General features: G+C 36.9%; 1 protein-coding gene across 2 annotated transcripts; it reads right to left on the bottom strand.

Annotated features, from left to right (window-relative positions):
* Positions 1–2,185: 2,185 nt before the first annotated feature.
* On the bottom strand, positions 2,186–7,927 carry LOC106105194 (D-glucuronyl C5-epimerase). 2 transcript variants are annotated; one of them, XM_013285466.1, is made up of 8 exons: positions 7,679–7,927; positions 6,610–6,727; positions 6,365–6,525; positions 5,518–6,093; positions 5,304–5,438; positions 4,767–4,951; positions 4,281–4,445; positions 2,186–3,570 (listed from the first exon to the last, which is right to left on the bottom strand). In XM_013285466.1, the coding sequence occupies exons 2-8, from the start codon at positions 6,716–6,718 to the stop codon at positions 3,204–3,206; spliced, it is 1,698 nt and encodes a 565-aa protein (XP_013140920.1). In that variant the 5' UTR covers positions 6,719–6,727; positions 7,679–7,927; the 3' UTR covers positions 2,186–3,203. The 2 variants fall into 2 exon arrangements, with proteins under 2 accessions (XP_013140920.1, XP_013140928.1); XM_013285474.1 differs by having other exon boundaries at positions 6,365–6,522.
* Positions 7,928–20,115: the final 12,188 nt, after the last annotated feature.

Raw genomic sequence — 20,115 nt, 5'->3', positions numbered from 1 at the left:
GTAATAACATCGCATTGTAATATGTATAAAACTGGTAAGAATCATTAACGGAAGTTATTTCTAAAAAGATGACAATGGAAGTTTTAAATGAAGTTGGCACTATTACATGATTCAACAAAATTGTCCAATTCGTAATGAAAAAACGTACAATTTTGTGAGATATATCTTTTCAAGAAACACATAGAAGTTATCAGTCATTTTCAGTAAAAAAAAAAAACATTCGGAGCAAAAAATAACATCTAAATTGTTTAGTAATATTCTTTAAATAAAAAAAAAGTTATATAAATAAATATTAGTACAAAATTAGTATATGTACTTGTTTTTTAACATGAACAAGATAATATAGAAATTCATTATAAATTACTTAAGTAAACAGGTACAGATAACGTTTTATATAAAAAAAACAGCTATACACAACTATATTATGAGGCATAGTCCTACTGTTAATAAATTAAAATTCCGTCTATTAGATGCATTTATTTCCATAGATTTACCATCTATAGATGAAGTATTTCAAACAAGCTTGACGTCTAATTGACAGTCGAATCTCGGAGTCCATCGGAGTTCTTCTTCGACATCTACACTCAGAGTTAGACATCTATAGATTGCATATCTATGAATTTTCTGTTACTCTCAATCTCCAATACTTTCAGTACATACATGGACCTTCACTGCCAAATTATCTGAACAAAAACTACATGTAATTCTCGTTAAAAACCAGAGACAATATTTTTATTCAGATGATTCCTTAGTGAAAATCGACTGTTAGGAAATGGTAAAAAATAAAAACATCAACGTATTACAATAACTACCATAAAGTACCACTACTAAGCTCTTTTTGGAATGTTCTACGATTTGGTCAAACACCAACCCTTTACAAGTCATAAGAATTAAGAACTACTAATACATAAATAATAGAGTATTTACAAATAAAAAAGAATTTACGCGCCAATTTGACAGTTCAAAAATACCTTTTTCCGGCAAAACAAAACAAACAATCTGTAAAACTATCTGAATTAGTTTTTATTTCAGATTTAAGTATCTTAGAAATCGTTTTTCTAAGTAAAATAGACAAAACTATATTGAAACCAAAAAGCCATATTGATGGTGGTATAGGAAGAATAATCATCTATTTACAAGAGTATAAAGACATTTTTCAACAGATAATAAACAATTTATTGTTTCTATTCGTCAATTGACATATTCCATAGAGCGCTAAGTGATTTATTGTACGGCGTCTAAAGAAATGTGAAGGCACGAGTTATGATTAAAAAAATTCTAACCTTATTAACTACTAAGCGGCCAAAGTTAAAAAAACGACAAAATTAAGTATTTAAAAGATATTTTGTATTTCAAATAATGCAAGTGCGATCGAATGGTTGAACTAGCCACGAAAGTTGAACGCTTAGTTTTATTATAATGCCTTGAAAACAGTAATAGGCAAAGGCAAGAAAAAATCGCTCGTGAATGTCGTAATGGCGTGAATACCAAGAAAAAATATGTCCATGGGCGTCGTTGACCAACGCCCAAGAACATGTTTTTTCTTAAATTCGTGTAACAGTATGAATTGACTTTTTTATTTATAATAGAACGAATGCCATGAAAATTACAATATTTATATGAAAAATTTGTGCTTTGAGTCACAACCCAACAGTGGTTGTATATATCTATTTTTTTTTCGTATATAAAATCTAGAATCACTTATGAGTGTACATTTTTCTTTACGGTTAAGAAATTATAAACAAAAACAATTTTATATTAAATACTTATTGGTTAAATTAGTATAAAAAAACCCTAGACTTATTTCTATTAAATTGTAATTGCAAATTTATTTTAATTATGTTAAAAATTATTTATAAATTAGGCAAACCGGGCAAGACTATAAATATATCAAAATATACAAACAAAATTTACCGATTTATTTAAATTGCAACACTATCAAAACCAATATTTACATTAATAAGAAAGTAAAGCTCAAACGTAAAGTATTCTTCCACACTCAGAGTGAATTGGTCGCTAATGGAGCTCCTTAGTATGCATCTCACATATATACTAACATCATAAAGAGGAAAGATTTGTATTTTTGTATGTATTCGGTTCACGTCAAAACTATTGGGCAGATTTCAAAAATTCTTTCACCATTAGAAAGGTAATTTATCTGTCAGTAACATAGGCTATGTTTTTGTTTTTTTTTTAATTTGACGCGGGCAAAGTCGCGAACAACAACAACTTATTTAATTCAACAGCTTAAAGGGTTTTGAAAATCGTAGCCTAGAGGTTATTAATAATTGTACAAGACATATTAGTAAGTTTTCAAAAATCTGCTAATATTCAACTTGGAGAGTCCCACTGACGGTTCTATGTGCAGCAGCAATACGTATATAGTAACTTAAAGTCTGTTAAGTACATTGTAAGTTATTTTCTTATTAAAATTTAACATTCGAGATATCTCACATACTGGTTATCTTTGTTATTAAGAAAAAACTCGAAAATATTTGTATAGATAATAACAAATTTTTGTGATATGATATTTCTTAAAACTATGCTAATTATTGTTTTTTTTTTACATTAAAAATGTGCATGTGTTCTACACTCATAAGTACTATTTTATTAAATTAAAGTGCGTTATATTAAATATATTTTGCCGTATTTAAAAAAGTTTAAATATTTTAACAATTATCGGATATCAGTGTTACCAAATTCTTCTATTCATTTTAAATACAAAATAGAATTAACGCTAAAAACAGAATCAAGCTATAGTTTTAAAAATCAATTTTTATCAATTCCATTTCCATTCAAGGATAAAAATCTATAAATAAGTAGTTTAATTCGGGTGAGCATTTATTTCAAGTCAATGAGTCCTCATAAAAAAACACTTTATATAAAATTACAAAGTTTATACCATTAAGGAATGCTCTCAGTTATAAAGCATACAGATCTAAAATAACTAATCTTTTCATAATGAAAAATAATCACTCGAGTCACTATTTCGTCGAAACAAACACTCAGTGCCATATACCTTACAAGATAACATTTATACCATGAGGTAAGGCAAGCCTTATCATCGCTCAGTCCATTTGACAAAAATACCAGTACCAATGCTGTGTTTTTTAGGCAAGATTTACATATCGAGTCGTTATTTCGTCAATCTCATCGCTCAGAGCGACGGGCATATAAATACTCAACTTCATATTTATTTACGCTCAATTGTGCGCTGCTCGTTTACCTTGCATATATCCTTCCCATCTTTTGGCCGTGTCTATCAGTATGGGGTCGGGGTCCAGTCCTGCGAGGAGATAGAGCTGGTTGACGTGCGTGGCGTGGTAGTCCCAACGCGCGAGGTTGGGACTCACCCCGAGGGTGAAGTGACGCAGGTCGTAGAAGCTGCCGCTGCCGGTGTCGAAGAGGGGGAGCAATGTCTTGAGAGAGGTCATGCCGTCGTCGAACATCTTCTTTGCTAAGGATATGGAATTCTCACCCTCGATGATATGCAGGTCGTAGAGGCCCAGCAGCGTGTAGATGAAGCCGTTGAGTACAAACAGCGGCGGAGTGGTCGGGTACTCCTCGTACCTGGGATGATACAATTGTATTTATTACTTGTTAGTAGAAGTTCATGTGTCGAGGGCAAGAGTGAGAAATGAGACGACTTTTTAGTAAGACAAGTTATTCGACACGACATTAATTAGTTGCACCTATATACGTATACAAACATTACATCTCTCTCCACTTAATAAGCTATCCCTCGTTTTGTTATTATTCACTTTATTTATCCTTATAACTAATCTTGTTCCCTAAGGCATTTCCTAATCAGGCGAGACTAAAGCGGCACAGGGATCGGACCTGCCCGGTTCGCCACGCCAAATTACTGGTCCAGCAAATTCCACCAATGGCCACTCCGTCGTGTCATCTTTTTAATGCGTCGGCCGCTCCGCCGTGCGCAGTTGCCGCTCCGCTGTGCGCTGTTGCCGTTCCGTCGTTTGCTGTTGCCACTCTGCTGTGCGCAGTTGCCGCTCCGCAAGGTTGCACAACCATGCTGCCGTGCGCAATTGCCGCTCCGCCGTGCGCAGTTGCCGCTCCGCCGTGCGCAGTTGCCGCTCCGCAACGATATCACCACATAACTTTATACTCGTCGCCAATGTTATGTGTTGAGGCCAAGAATGAGCAATGATGTGACATTCCAGTAGCATAATTTATTCCCGACAGATGTCGCTACGGTAACCACACACTAATTAGACGTACCCATGTACACACACACATATATTACGGAGGTTGTTACTCACCAGACGTGTTTGTCCATCCACATGGCCTTGACGCCGCCGTCGCGGCTGTCGACCGCCAGCGGCAGCAGCGCGCGCTGCGCCGCCCGCAGGTAGCGCGTGCGGCCGCTGCGGTGGAAGGCGCGCGCCAGCACGGAGATCGCGTGCCCCTGGCTCATCGCAGACAGCCTGCACACATCTTACTTATAATACGATTATTTAGATGGATGGGTAAATATTTATTATAAAGTCCATAACGATTCAACAAATTTAGTTTAAATTTGGTATAGATGTAGAGCATAGTCTAGAATAAGATATAGACTACAAATTAATACTCTTTTTATTCTACGCAAACGTAGTCACACGCGATAATAGATAAAAAGTTTAATCACTCGGTACATTATCAACACCAACAGCTAAAATCTTTGAATAGGAAGCTACACTCCCAGGATAACAAAGTGTACATTTATTAGGATTTTTTATATTAAATCTAGTTATAAAGTGTCTGACCAGCCCGGCTTGAGGTCCGGCACGCCGGGGGCGACGTGGCGGCGCGCGAGCACGGGCCAGCCGCCGCGCGCGCGCTGCCCGCCCGCCAGCCACTCCGCCGCCGCGAAGAAGTGCGCCATGTGCTCGCTGCTCGACACGCGCAGCCCCCCCAGCGCGCCGCCGCCGCGCACGCCCACGCTGCAGATCTGATACACCCCCGCTATCAGGCTATCACACACCATCCTACCCATGGCATCAGCGGATCAGCTCACATTTCATATGTGAAGCAGATCAGTGATTCGGCTCACAAATCAGCACAATTCAAATTTTGAGCATATAGTCTACGGCTCTTCAACTCCCATTATTATGGTATATTGCGTTCAGCCGAGAACTGCTAATTCATTTGTTGAGCCACAGCTCAACTAAGCTATGCAAGTTAATCTTATGAAACAGTTAAAACTGATTTACAAATATCTCTTGTGGAAAAAATTCGAACCAAATAAGATCAATGGAAATAAAATCCTATGGAAATAACATTTGCAATGAAAATCTACTTACCCTAAACTTATTTCTGGGCGACTTCCTCTTGGGTCGATCAAGCAAGGCCCAGCCTTTCTGCATATCGATTATAAGATCTCGTGTTATTCGTCTCCACTTTACTTCCGTACCAATACCGTGGTAGATATGATCATCCTGACAAACAAGTAAAAACATGAAACATAGTTGAACATAGTTTTGTCATGTCAACATTTTCGATATTAAAATCTCTCACCTGAGCGTATATTAATTGATTACTAGTAACATAATGTAGATAAACAGTCTCCTTCTTGTCTTTATTTTGCAGCATCACAGTTATCGAGGAGTTAGGTTTGAACCGTACATCCAAACTCAGCACAAAATCTTGGCTAATGTTCACTTTGAGCCACACCTGACTAGACACATGCTCCGAGGTGGAGAACTTTAGCACTTTAGTCTTCATCTCCTGATCATATTCTCTCGAAATAGTTGCATCTTTACTAACGATCCAGTTCTCCAAGACATTCTCACCATCATCTAATATCTTCACTCTAGGTTCAGGTTCTGTGATGTTTTTACTGTAATGTGCTAAACCAAACTGTGCTATTTGGGTTGGATAATAAAAACCCCGGGGTTCCCACTGGGTCGACACCGGGACACCTTCAATACCACTAATACATTTAACTCGCTCCCGCACTTCTACATTGTAGTTCTCGAATGTGGTAAAAGTTCCTCGTGGGTCATATTTTTTTTTCGGGTGATAAATTTTACTATAGCTGTGAGACCATTCAAACCTGTCTACGCCGTCCGTCGATGTTATCTTGCCATAAACCTAATTGTAAAAATAATAAAATATGCATGTCAACGAGTTTACTAAATTAATTGCGTACCGGAGGCCTAATTTTAGCCCCTAGGTAGGTTAATTTGACAAAGAAGATGCATAGGAAGAGGAAAAATCTCTTTCTATACACCCCCTGTTAAAGGTAGGCTATACCTTTTCATTTGCGGATTTTTATTGACAGCCCTGTTTTAGCGATTTAAGGTTGCCGATTGCTCATTTGTAAATATATAAAAAAAAATCTAACCAATATGAGTGTACTAACCTCAAAGTACTTGTGTATGAATGAGAAGGGCAGGTAAACCTGGTCTCTGTCACGGCGACACGCCACAGAGTACTCTCCATTGATAACACACTCGATCTCCTGTCCATCACTGCCAGCAACAGCTCCTCGCTCCGGCAAACCATTTGACAAAATCGAGCCTACTACAAGCAGAATTGTTTGTCAAAGAGTCAGTTCCGGTTAGTTAATCTATTAAAATAGGAATTTTATCAGATCTTTTTACGTACTTGGTCTATGCGAGAGCTCTCCACAGCGGGTCCAGAAGACTATAATAAGGAGGACTGCTATACACAGCGCGGCCAACGCTGTGCGCATGTTGATGCGCAGCAGCATCATAGTGCTGTCCTGTACACCACACATTAACATTAACAATACAATCCACTTACAAAACACTTATATGAGGAAGGCCAATTTTAAGTTTAGAATGTCTTGTTTTTTCATGAATGGATGATTGTTACTATGTATCTCCAGATCAGCTTGATAGATCTTGCTGAAATAGGCACTGACATAAAACACGGGGAAGTACATCTAGGTTGCAAATGAAGTTTTTTTAATTCCACTGGGATAGGACCCTAGACAATTCATAATTCATTCATTAAATAACTATTTCATTATTTAGAAATATTGTCAGCATTTTTTCTTAAAAAACATCTGTACTAGTAATTACTTTTGAGCAAGTTAAGAAGTTATAAAAATATATAAATAAATATTGTCTCACCACAAGTAAATGTCAATGCATACAAACATGTATTATGCATGATCTATTACATGCATTGTGTGTCACATTATGCTTTATTTTAATCAGATATTGCAACATTTAAAATACCGCGAATTGTATTGCACATTCCAATTTTAAAGTGGAAAAATCACTTGATAAGTCTCTTGTCTGTTTATTCATATAAATGAGATAAACTCACAGTTAATTACTCTGTGATCTAGATTAAGTAAATATTTCCTAACATAACTTTAGTACCACGGAAAATAAGCGCTAGCAGTGGAATTAGGGAAAATTTATACATATTACTAAACAAAACATTAGTGTGATGTAGAATTCACTGAGGTTTTCAAAGTGGGACTAACTTGTATTATATGACTGAAATATTGAGAGTGGAATACACCTTATTATTTAAGTACTTAATAAAAAAGAGATAGCATCGCTTGAACCAACAATATTTGCGTGGGTGTTAGCGATGTATTAATATTTGAACAATTGTTAGAAAAGACCAATAGTATAGTTTATATTAAAATATTATGAATATATTTAAATAACGTAGCAATTAACTGAGCATTACATACTTTTTACAATACAACGGTGGTCCATTCGTCCCGTTATTGTTTTTAATAATTCAACCCATGGTTCCACTTAAAAAGTCAGTTATGAACACTGTCATATCCTTCATAGTGACTAAAGTATTTGCATTGGATATCTTTTTTGAGTGTAACTTTAACGATTTTTGCTTTATTGAAACTATTTTTGTTTAATAAAAGATAACTCTCGGTCATCGAACCGAAATTCTGTACATATTAATATTTTTGATGTTTTGATTGACATTGACATTACCTTACGTGGGGTTGCCAAATTAAAATCTACTGTGTTGCACCTCGTAAATTATATTATCGGCTGAAAGGTTTTAAATGAAAGCACGCCACGCAATATTTTGATCTTGGTATCTTAAATATTGCATCACTTGCAAGTTATAAGCTATAATGTTGTAAAATTTGAGACTACAATACCGGTTATAAAAATGCGCGGAACAGATTGGTTCAGATAAATATGTATTCAAAGCTACGTATTTCTTGTTATTGCTCTAATAAACATGTTGAAATAAAGAGTCTGATAAATAATGTAAATCGATTTATTTACAAAAAAGATTTTCGAATTAGATTGGTGCATCGGCGAACTCGTTAAACTAGCGCGCTATCACATGGAATAATTAATCAAAGCAGACTATAGTATACACAGGTATACGAGTATACTGTACATGCACTAGATTTTGGATGCGATTTTTAAATAGAGCGCTCGACTTTTCCTTTTACTCAATAACGAATAGGTAAATACGCTGAAATATTCTACAACAGGACCCGTAAAATGTTTCTGTATATGACACAACTTATATTCTAACACAAAACAGTTCGTTGTACTTTTCGCCTGCTTTTATTCTAAATAAGTGAAACTCTAGTTTCGCTTCTATTAAACAAACAATATTACATTAACATCGACGAATCAGCAAAAAATTGAAGCGAACTGAACTGCTAACTGAATTTGCTTTAATTTTCCTGTTCGTTATTCATTGTTTGCCCGCAGCGGATAAATATAAATTTATCGCGCCGTCTCCGATGCAATACAAGATATTATTAAATGAACAAACTACTTGGGGAAGTGACTTCGTCTCCAAGTAAATGTGGTTTATTCGACACTCGTGCGAATAATAGTGTTTTGTGAAGGTAGTGGAAGGGTAAGTCGCATCGCGAATCGGTCTATTGGAAGTGTCGGGAAAGAGGTCAGTGTGCGCGGCAAGTGGGTCAGGGCGGATGCACCGGAGCGCGGGGAGAGGGCGAGGGGCGAGGTGTGCGGGCGGGGCGGGGCGCCTGCGCGCGGCGTGCATCGATCGCCGCCCACGCGGCGCACCGCTCGAGTGGTCCGCGAGTCGCGACGCGAGCCCCGGGCTGTGCCCCACGAAGATGGCGGCGTGAGCGCGCGCCCACGGCCTCCGGCGGTCATGCCGCGATGGCCAGAGAGGTAACCGCGACGCGACCGGCGCCGCCGCCCTGCAGCTAGCACGCTCCGGCACGCCCGGCGCGCCCGGACCCATGGTTATTATCCTCGGCCTGCGCCCCGTGCCCTCGTGCCGACGGAGACCATCTGGATTATCCACGACTCCCTTGTTTTTCTGTAGTTCAGTGAATTTCGGTGGAGTGTTCGAAAGTGCCAGGGTGCCGGACCCTGCCCCGGCACTGCCGCAGCCGCCGTCTCGCTCGCGCGCGCCTCTTGCCGTCTATCCGCGTCTCGCTCTCTCTACCGTAGACAGTTGCACATGCAAGTTGCATTATTCAAAATCTGTGCCAGATTACACGATGTTCTTATGTGCGGATCCTTTCAGCCACTATTGATTTTGCAGCAGGGATTTAAAATTAGGCCATGTTTACATGTTAAACTTTGCCTAAATGTTTCATGTTTCTCGTTAAGTCCTACCGAATTTATCGCATATTTTGATTTACGGTTTGACTATACGTGTGTTTTACTGATGTTTTTCAATTATCTTATTCTTAACTAAGTAAATGCCTAAGTGTTTGAAAAGTTCAGTGTCTTTCCAAAATGGTACGGAGTAACTAGATTTTTTTATTTAAATCGTGTATAAAGAGTTAGATATATTTATTTTAAGTGTTTTTCAGTCTTTATTTTTCTTTGAATCATGTTAGACTTGTGGTTATATGAAAAGCTGAATACTATGAGCGGGCACGGCACATGCGTACAGGCCTCTTCAAGACAGGGCCAAGCCGTTAGAATTATTGAATCTGTAACTGTATAACCTATTTCTTTGCTGAAAAATTCTCATTTTGTTAATGCCTATGTACTATTTGTCATAGTACGAGTGTTCGGTGTAACATTGTTGCAAAGCTGTCAAGATAAATAAATTCAAACAAACACATTTTTTAAACAATTTACTAAATGAATGATGAGTTTGTCGCTATTTAAAATGACATTTTTATCGTAAGGTTATTTTAAAAATATATTTTGACATTACACTGGTTCAAAAGAGCCATTTTCAACATTGTTTGAACCTGCCACATCACGATTCAGTCATATTTGTTCCGCCATGGGCGAGTTTTTCAATATTACCCTTTCTAAGTGTACATAATAGCTAAGTACAACTTGAAAGCAAATGACATTCCATAGGCACTGCAACAAAAGCTATACTTCTATACTATACTATCTATACTATTATAATAAAGCGTAAACACACACTTTTTTGTTGCCTAAGATGTCAGCAATTACAGCATATTTTTGATTAATTCTTTCTTTAAAGAAATGCCCTACACTTACGTCACGCTTTAGGCTATATATTTTCACGCCATTTAACTTAGGGGCTAAATATTTTGGATAAAAACCCTAATGTGGGAAAGAGACCATAAGTTGCTGCCAACATCAAGGATACAAGGTTGTCAAGGTTTGTCATGTCATGTCATGTCATTTTGACATTTGCAATTGAGAATTTGACAAATGTAAACGATAAAATAAAATTTTCATAATTTCATGCGGATGAAGGCGCACGGGAACAGCTAGTCATAACTAAAAAAGTCCTTCTTTAAATCTTCCAAAACTCTTTCTGTTAATAACTCCATGTAATCAAGGTTTATCTCGAGGTAAACGAATAATCTATTCCCACCTTGTTTTTTTCTATTGTTTTCCTTTCATTATTCAAATAGAGTGATATACAAACAAAAATAAGCTCCCACTGCACTTAAATGTATCATTTCTATCACATCGAAATTGATTCATAAAATATTCCGTGTTTATGTCCCTGAGTGGATGCTGCATTAATTTTACATTCAGACGCAAACATATTAAATTGCTAAAAGCTTTTATACCATCTTCCAATACTAGTCGCAGTACTGAAATTGGCATTTATGTATTTTTAACATTACTTTGAAAGTTGGCATTTAAAACTTGTAAACTTAAATTCTACCTAAATGATACAGTACAAATATTGTCATTCTTAGTCACCCCTAACTTAGGTTAGGCTCCAAGCTCATTATGGATGAGCTGATAATGGTGATGGAATACAATGTTAACACGCTCACAGCGTAACAGGCCGATATCGACCTGACTCGGTGCCTCACGGTATTGCTAAACGATTATTTTAGGTGTATACATTATATTACATAAAATATATACACTATGTTACCACAAAGTTATACTCGATTTAATCTATCCTAATGCTGGGGGGTCTATTAAAACCTGCCACGTACTGGCAGAAATATCATTGGGGGCGCATTTCGGCCCGCCGCCGCTCCAGATGAGGAACTATATTTTTACTTGCTGCAGTAAACGTGTTAAAGAGTACTAATCGTCACAAATATCCTCCTCATCCAGAGCACTTCTCCAACCTTTACCAGATTTAAAATTATAATATGTGATTTAACTATAAGATAGGTTCTTACTGAGCAGATTTTACACATGATATTAAAATATCGTATAAAGTAACGATGAGTGGCCTAATGTAAATTTGATGATGGTTCATCAACTTTATTGATTTTCTTACACCTAAGCACTCGACACATCAAATACGAGTATTAAAGACTTTAAACTCGCCTTTGGTTCAGTTTTTTTATATGTATTTAATGTACTTGTATGTAATTAAGGTATTATTTACTTTAAATAACATAGATTTCGGGTAAACATATAACAACATGCAAGTACTCATATTTTGTGTCAAATTTCTAAATTAAATGTTTTCAGTATTAGTTAAGATTTAAAAAGGGGTAAAATGGAATTTGCTTTGCAAACACCCTTCGCGGTCTACATAAGACGATGTCGTAACTTGCTAGTAAGTATAAAGCATCAACTAAAGACCACTTAAAATTAATTAAAAAAATGTAAAAGTCGTATCGAACTACACTTCACGCAATAAACGTGGCTGCCACGCACACCGTTCCTCTACGAGTACACATAGCTTACGGCCGCCGACCGCTCGGTGTGAACACACTCTCAACATTAAACTGACCTCTGAGGGCGTGCCAACGAATTTTTAATGCCCTTCTAACTGGAGAGGTGACTTTATATTAAATACGTCTATGTCTAAATTTATATGGCTATAACTCACTATTGATATTGACTATTTTCGTCGCACCGTGGGCGACTGAACTTTTGACAAAAATATATAATAGAGCATTTGTGCAAACAAACGTAGGTGTCACTAATCTCATATCCACCCACACCGTCTAGAAACAATGTAACAAAATAACTGAATTATATTAATAATTACCTATTCATCCTAGTACATACACAGAACTTTAAAAATAATAAAAAAATAAAATAATTTTTATTATTAAATCAAGTAAGTTACAAATCGATCAGTTGTAGGGACTTCCTTTTAAGTAACCAATAGGCACTTTATTTAGATTTTAACTTTATGTAGATATATCAAATTCACTTAACTTTATGTAGATATATCAAATTGTTGAAATTATATAAAACTAACTTTCGCCCGCGATTCCGTCGGCGTGGTATTAAAAAAAAAACAAAAGTAAGTAGCCTATGTGTTATTCCATACTCTGCTCTACATCTATGCCAAAATTCATCCAGATCCGTTCAGTCGTTTTGACTACAAACTCTAACAAACATCCATCCATCTAAACTTTCGCATTTATAATAATCAGATTATATGATTATTAATCATTAAATAGTACTTTACAGTAACTAAAAAAACTATTATCTATTATTCTATTATCTATCAAGTAATTAATATAATTAACACATCCATTCTGTCGATAAAATTATCCTAATTTGGAAATCATGATTATCACGTACATGTTTTGTAAAGTTTTATAAAGTGTTAACTAATAACCGAGGTCGAACGGCTTGTGTCGCGTCGAGGTCGCATTGATTTGTTGAGGCTTCAAGCCGCTTGTTCTCTAATCTTCTTACACATTTTCAATGACACGCGCTTGACGAACGCTCCACATTTTACTTTGTTTTCCAATGAAAGAATGTATACCAATTGAAAACAAATAAATCTAGTCTTACCGATTATCAACTACAACCTTAATTAAATTAACCGTTAAGTTATATGGTTGAAACTTTAAGTTAACTTCTATTTCATTTCATAAAGCTGTTCTTAATCTGACCCTATAGAAAAGGTAAGTATTTCCATCAATTTAAACCTATTAATTCAATCGAAGTTATTGAAAGCATGCGTTCTGTTCATCTTTTTTTAAAGTTAAAATGTTCTTTTACAATCTTACACGTTTAGGGCATTAAACTCATGGTAAGTGAATCTGATTTGTATAAAAATACTAGCTGTTCCCGTGCGGCTTCACCCGCATTAAATTATGAAAGTTTTATTTTATTGTTTACAGTTGTCAAAGTATGAATGACAAATGTCAAAATGACATGACATGACAAACCTTGGCAGTCTTGCTTCCTTGATGTTGGCAGCAACTTATGGTCTCTTTTCCGCATTAGGGTTTTGATCTAAAATATTTATCCCCTAAGTTTAATGCCGTAAAAATAAATAGTCTAAAGCGTGAGGTAAGTGTAGGTCTTTTTATTAAAAGAAGAATTATTCAAAAATATGCTGTAATTGTTGACATCTTAGGCAACAAAGAAGTGTGTGTTTACGCTTTATTATAATAGTATAGAAGTATACATAGATAATACAGGGTTAGTGCAAATAACAGTTTGTGGCTAGTCTAGTAATGTTACTACGTAATATCGATCAGGGGTGGCCGGCGCGCCGCGACGCTTGCAGACGAAGGCACCTCACTAATCCCTTCGTTTAAGCATTAATCCGATCATAAAGATCCTCATAAACCCCCTCCCGAGGGATTTTTGTGGAGATCGCGTGTACGGCCCCAGCGAGCCAAGTCTGGTTGTCGTTTTAAAATTATTGTAAATCAATGAATTCGTAATAAATTTCATTTGCAACTCATTGGATGGTAATTTAAAAAATAACTAGTCTATTTAAAATTAATTGTACAAATTGTAAGGTTAAAAATCTTGATATAACAACTGCTATGGTTTTTTAAACAAGTGTGTAATATAAACTGGAAGTTTTTACTCATAGGGATTAACTAAGTTACCAGTAGCATACGTCGTTTGTAAGTGCATAATCTAACGATTTTAACAACTGGCTATTCCCTCGTATGACCTATATCTTGATTTGAAATCTCTGCGCTGCATTACCCTGTGGGGACCAAGAGGTTTTGGCACGGCCGCGCCCTGGCACCTGGCACCTGCCACATGCCACATGCAGTTATGGTTGATTTACTGAGATACAAGACGGCCATACTGCCTCTGTTATGAATACTAGATATATACACTATTTACCCCACCATTTACAATTGTTAAGTCACCTTGCTTGTAACGTATATCAACACACTTCACATAAATGCGAAATTTAGGTGTCTGATACACATGTAGTACATTGTCTGCAAGAACAGATAAGCTAAAGCTTAACTTAGTCCGTTTTTTTAATACGTCGCGGGGTCAGTAGCTTGCTTTTAAAAAATAATATTACAGACTATGATGACGGATGATAGATCGATTTGGTAGGTGAAAATATCTTTCCATATTAGATTATGGTGTAGAATACACTAACTAACTAAGCTGCATTTAACATTTGAAAAAGCAAAGTTTTATAAAACATTGATTTTACCTCGACTTTTACTTATCTAACATTTGCTTAAAATTCTTAATCATATCAAAATAATTTCCAAGGTGAAGTTGGAGAGACGCTCTGACAGACGGACAGACGGTGTCTATGAGTGCAATTATAAGAGAATCTGAAATAGAACTGCTCTCAAAACTAATTTGAAATCTACAGCGGAATTCAATTTTCGCTTTGAGTCTGACGCTGGAATAATGACGCCTTATACTTTTAGTTATATCACGAATTACATTGCAAATGTTGCTACGCTTTCTTTACATTTAAATTATTAGTCATTATTCTACATTTTAATAGATTCCCAACAACTGTGTGGTCCAAAATGTCTCCTAGTATATCTAACACTAGTTGTTCCTAATAATAAATTAATGTATTATTTACATTCGTAATCTATCAATTGTAAATGTCAAAATTCAAAAGCACAAATGACAACGAAGGCCTTTGACATTGAATAACGATTACCGTTACCATCGTAATCATGCTAATTTTCTGCTTTTTATTCTGCTGTTTTTGCTAAATTTGCTGTTTTTCTCGCATGCATGTTTTTCCAATTTATTTATCGCCCATGTTCAATAGTGTAAAAATATATAGCCTAAAGCGTGACGTAAGTGTAGGGCTTTTTATTAAAAAAAGAATCATTCATAAACATGTTATAATTACTGACATATTAGGCAACAAAAAAGTGTGTGTTTACGCTTTATTATAATAGTATAGATAAGTATATACCGTAGAATGTAGCTAGATCTATATATTTTTCAATTCCAACAAAAGCAAGATGTAGGTTGTTTCTTTTACTTACTGAAGTAAAGAAGAAACTGAATGATTGATTTGTAAATCAACGCACAAAGTACTTTACCTAATATCTGAAAGATTACAAAGTCTCTACATTACATAGGCGAGCTCTACGAATGTACTTGTAAATTCATAAAAACATTTTATTAGTTAAGGTATTTTAAAAATTTATCCAAACCACAGTCGCTTATTATAGCTAGTGTAGTAAAATAAACTAAAGCCCAAAATTGAATTATTCAACTAGTCAAAGAATTTTAAATGTAATGCGAAGTCTTTTAACTTAGATACTATAACTAAAGTAACCTCCGCCAACGTGACCAACAATAATTATATTGCCCGAAGAAGTTTTATAAAAGTTCAGTCCGTGGGTGTTTATGATCACAAGAAATTATCCACGGACACTGAAATCCGAAGTTTAAGTTGTAATTAATACGTTGATGTTGCGTTGGTGGCGCGTTGACTCGAATAAGGCTTACGAGCCATGCCCACTCGCTGCCCACTACTTTAAGAAAATAACATGACCAATTACTTGTAAGCACTAGTTAACTAATTCAGTTAAAAATAAAATCAACCACAAATAATGTTCGTAGCCTGCTACGTGTTGGTCGTCTGTTGTTCGTAGCACATTATATTGTTGGTATATTGCGAGACACACCTGATTTATAGTTGTTCTACTGATTTTATCATTATCAATGACGATGATGATTATCATTATCATATTAATTCGTATTCGTATTCGTATTATTCAAAGTAGGAAGCTACGACGTAGCAATTTGTCGCCCGCTACGTCGGTTATTGCTACACGTAGTACACTAGGCTGTTTTAATAAAACATGATAATATATTTTTATTTATTTAGCTACCACGCGTAATATTATAACTTATAATAAAATACTCTGTCCTATATGTTAACACGAGTACTAGGCGAATTAGTAGTATATTTTAAGTTAGAAGGCTTATCATTATCACCGCATTGTCACGGGCAAGCGCGTCGCTCGCTGCAGGTGAACGTCCGGCACCACTCAACTTAACGAATGTATAAAAATAAAACTTTCTATTCACATTTGTATATGTCAAACTAGCTGTCACTTTAGCTGCCAAAAGAGAGACAGTCAAAGGTCTGTTCAAATTGTGCTCCGAATGTGCATCATCGGCGCTGCTAACTCCAACGATGTTACGGCATCGGGGTGGTACGGGGCTGTGCGGGGCGGGGCAGGGGCTGGGCGGGGGCGGGGGCGCTGCACTGCGGGCTCGGGGTCGCCCGGGCTGCGCGGGGCGGGGGCGGGGGCGGAGCGCGCGGGGCGCGAGGCGGCGCGGCGCGCGGGGAGGCCGCGACCCGGTCACGAGTCGCGAGTCATGAGTCGACAGAGCGGCCGCGGCGCTAGCCCGCGCGCACCGCGCCGCCCGCCTTTTAACCTCTAGTCTGAACTAATTTAATTAAAACATCTCTTCCATACCGTAAATATACAAATTAGCGGCGTTATCGCGGAAACGTCATATCGCATCGAGCCGCTGCACAGGATCCGGCGAGCGGCGGCCGGCGTTACGTAAAGACTGTACTACCGCGTACGGTTCTCGGTGTGCCTACTTTTGTACTCGATAGTGTGGCCGTGTAAAATTGTTTATTCGATTATTGTCCGTGACGTTCACGTGAAAGGGTGTGTTTGAAAATTGTATAATCTATTTTTTATAGATTATTAATATTACGTATATTTATATTCTGACTTGAGATAACTGTTTGTTTTTTTTTGTTTGTAATTTTTTTTGTGTCTGTGTCAACCGACAGCTTATCAAAGTTAGTTGAAGTGTATCGTTTTCTTATACGACACTTAGAGATTTGTTCTGAGCGCACTCGAAACTTATCCCGAGCGCTCAATAAAGACTATAATGAAGTATCAAAACGATAGAAATTCAGGAAGACTGCAGTGCTGTGGTGAAAGTGGGTCCTTAACGAATTTAGTGAAGTGATTTTATTTAATTTTGGTGAAAATGATTGTTGAAATTCAGGAGGTAACTTTTCAAAAGATCTTAGAAGCAAGCATTAGATATAAATTAGTGGACATTTCGCAAACCGGAGCCTTCACGTAAAACAAATGCAAATCCAATGAAACAGAGATCGACTCCACTGCTTTGACTCGCCGCATTGTTCACGCTACACCTCTGTATATACCATCCTAGTCATCCAATGACATCCGCTGACACCACTACACCATTGGACCATGGAAATGTTTTGTGAAAAATTAGAAAAATCACAGATTTTTTGCAAAATCAAGCGTTTTTTAATTTTTTAGAAAGTTTGTATTGTCCCTTATAATTTTAATTCAGAATTAAAGTCATTTTACAAGAACAGATTACGACGTGTTTAACATATTAATGTAAAAAGTTATTCAGAACTACAGCCGTTAGAAAAAAATTGTCTAAGAAAATTCTTTGCCCAGCACTGGACCAAGTTGTAGATTAAAGATCGTGCAGGGTGGCGATGTCAGTAGGTCAACGCACAGTGCGTGGCGCGGGGCGTGTCGCGGGGCGGGCGGGGGCTGGGGCGGGGGCGCGGGGCGCGCGGGCGGGCGGGAGCGCAGGTCGCAGGGCGTTGCACCGCTGCATCAGTACAGGCTACGACTGTCTACGGACAACGACGTGCCGTAGTCCGTAGCAATCGTAGCGGATCCATAATGCATGACACCTACGCTTTATCATATTAGTTTCATTAGTGGTATTTTGGTGATCATTCAGTCATGTATGTATGTTTGTCGTCTTCCAATGTTCTATGGAGTTTATCGATTCCAACATTATTATATTATTTTTTACAAAACCATCACCATTTAATGAAACTTAATAAATGTTTAGAATATTATTTCTTTTTATTAACAAGTACGGAAAAATAAATTGGCCAATAAATGCATGAAATAATTATCCACCGTACTTATTTGTGTAATTGATAAACGAAAAGGGTTAAATATTTTTTCTTTAATTTCAAGAAGTAGTTGACTTTTAACAACTAATGTATTGACATTTGATGTGCAGGAGGTTAGAGGGAAGAGGCCTTTCAAGATATGGGACAGTTCTCGGAACGTGAGGAAAGGCCTGGTGGTCACTAGCTTTGAGGAGTTAATACACAGAGGTGGGTGTTCAATTTTTTCTACATTTTAAATTTGAAGAGTAAAATTTAAATATATAAGATAACAAATAACTTAAGGAGTAGTAGAATTTATAACTACACACATTCAAATTTATGTGAATTCTTATTTATGTATTTTCTAAACAACTACATACAACATAGAAATAGTACATTTACAAATGTAACATAAAATACAAGTCCTTTATCCTTCATCCTCCTCCGTCCTTTATGAATCTAATTTATTAATTAAAATAATCAAAAATAAAATCATAATCCGTTAATTAAACATTGTTGCTACAAGCTGTATACGTTTATTTCTTTCCTAATAAACTGTCGCAAGATATCCGCGAGTGCTACGCTGCGCCGCGCCGCCACCGGCAGCCGCGACCGACTTACACCCACTTCAACTGAAAACCCCTACGTCTTTCTTCATCACGAAAAGGATTTTCTTTTTTAATTAAAGTCTTTTACTTGGAGTATTCGGTTGAAAGGTTGCCTTTAAAAACTATTTTTTGAGCTAATCAACACTGTGCTTTAGTTATTGCGATTTTTAATATTTTTTGACTGCGCCGGCGCCGCTCATTTAACATATTTCAAACTTATCGAAAACAGGAGTCTGTCAAAAGATTACTATTATCAATGAAACTTAAAAGAATTGTAGATTTCAAACATACAGAGTTTAACCTGTTTGAACTTATTAAAATAGGTTTTTTGTATCGTGGGTGTTTTATTTTTTGTAAAGAATGTTGTATTCCAAGGTTACTGTATAACATAAAGAAGCTTTAACATGTTTTAAGAAAAACTTGATAAGCGACACGAGATGTATCTATTTTAAGTAGAAACTGGTGCTCGTCTCTGGCCTTGAACTTTAAAGAAAAGCCTTTTGTGTTACCGCGCACGACGTCCGCCGTTTATGTCGACACACGAGTGCTTGCTCTAAACATTTCTATTTATGTCTTCCATCATGTTGCCCGTTGGCACATCGCTACTCCCTCTTAAAAGTCTACAATTAATTAAAAAACCTTTGTGTCTCCGTTTGTTTTTATTTTCCATGAAAAATGTGTAAAGACTTCTATAATGTTTAAAAACAAGATTTATACAAAGATACTTAAAGCTGATACTCGTGTCACCTTAAGGGTGGTAAGCTTTTTATCTGCAATTAAACGCGCGAGGTGGTCGTAAGCGGCTTAGTACCGGGTGAGCAGGGCTCGCGCTCGACTGCCTGCGTTTGACCCGCTTACCAAGCTTGGCCAATTGCCACTCACCTTGCCTCCGTCTGACCCGCTTTTCGGACAGAGCCGGACTAGCGCTATTTACGTCCAATGCTTGGTTGGGGATTAATTCTAAGTTTAAAAGATGTTTTAAAGGCTATGTAAATTAATGAAAAATATTGTGTATTGCTAGGTAAGGAGAAGTTATCGGTAGCGGCGAGCGAGC

The sequence above is a fragment of the Papilio polytes genome, unplaced genomic scaffold (genome assembly GCF_000836215.1).
Source record: "Papilio polytes unplaced genomic scaffold, Ppol_1.0 DF824270.1, whole genome shotgun sequence".
Taxonomy (NCBI): domain Eukaryota; kingdom Metazoa; phylum Arthropoda; class Insecta; order Lepidoptera; family Papilionidae; genus Papilio; species Papilio polytes.
Note: the sequence above shows the minus strand (reverse complement) of the source record. Positions and strands in the feature narration are given on the sequence as shown.

Excerpts from the sequence above, each read along its gene's own strand:
- LOC106105194 (XM_013285466.1), bottom strand. The coding sequence starts at position 6,718 with ATGATGCTGCTGCGCATCAACATGCGCACAGCGTTGGCCGCGCTGTGT. Across the intron at positions 4,446-4,766 it reads CCGGACCTCAAGCCGGGCTG|GCTGTCTGCGATGAGCCAGG; the intron begins GTCAGACACTTT and ends AGATGTGTGCAG. Across the intron at positions 3,571-4,280 it reads TGGATGGACAAACACGTCTG|GTACGAGGAGTACCCGACCA; the intron begins GTGAGTAACAAC and ends GTATCATCCCAG.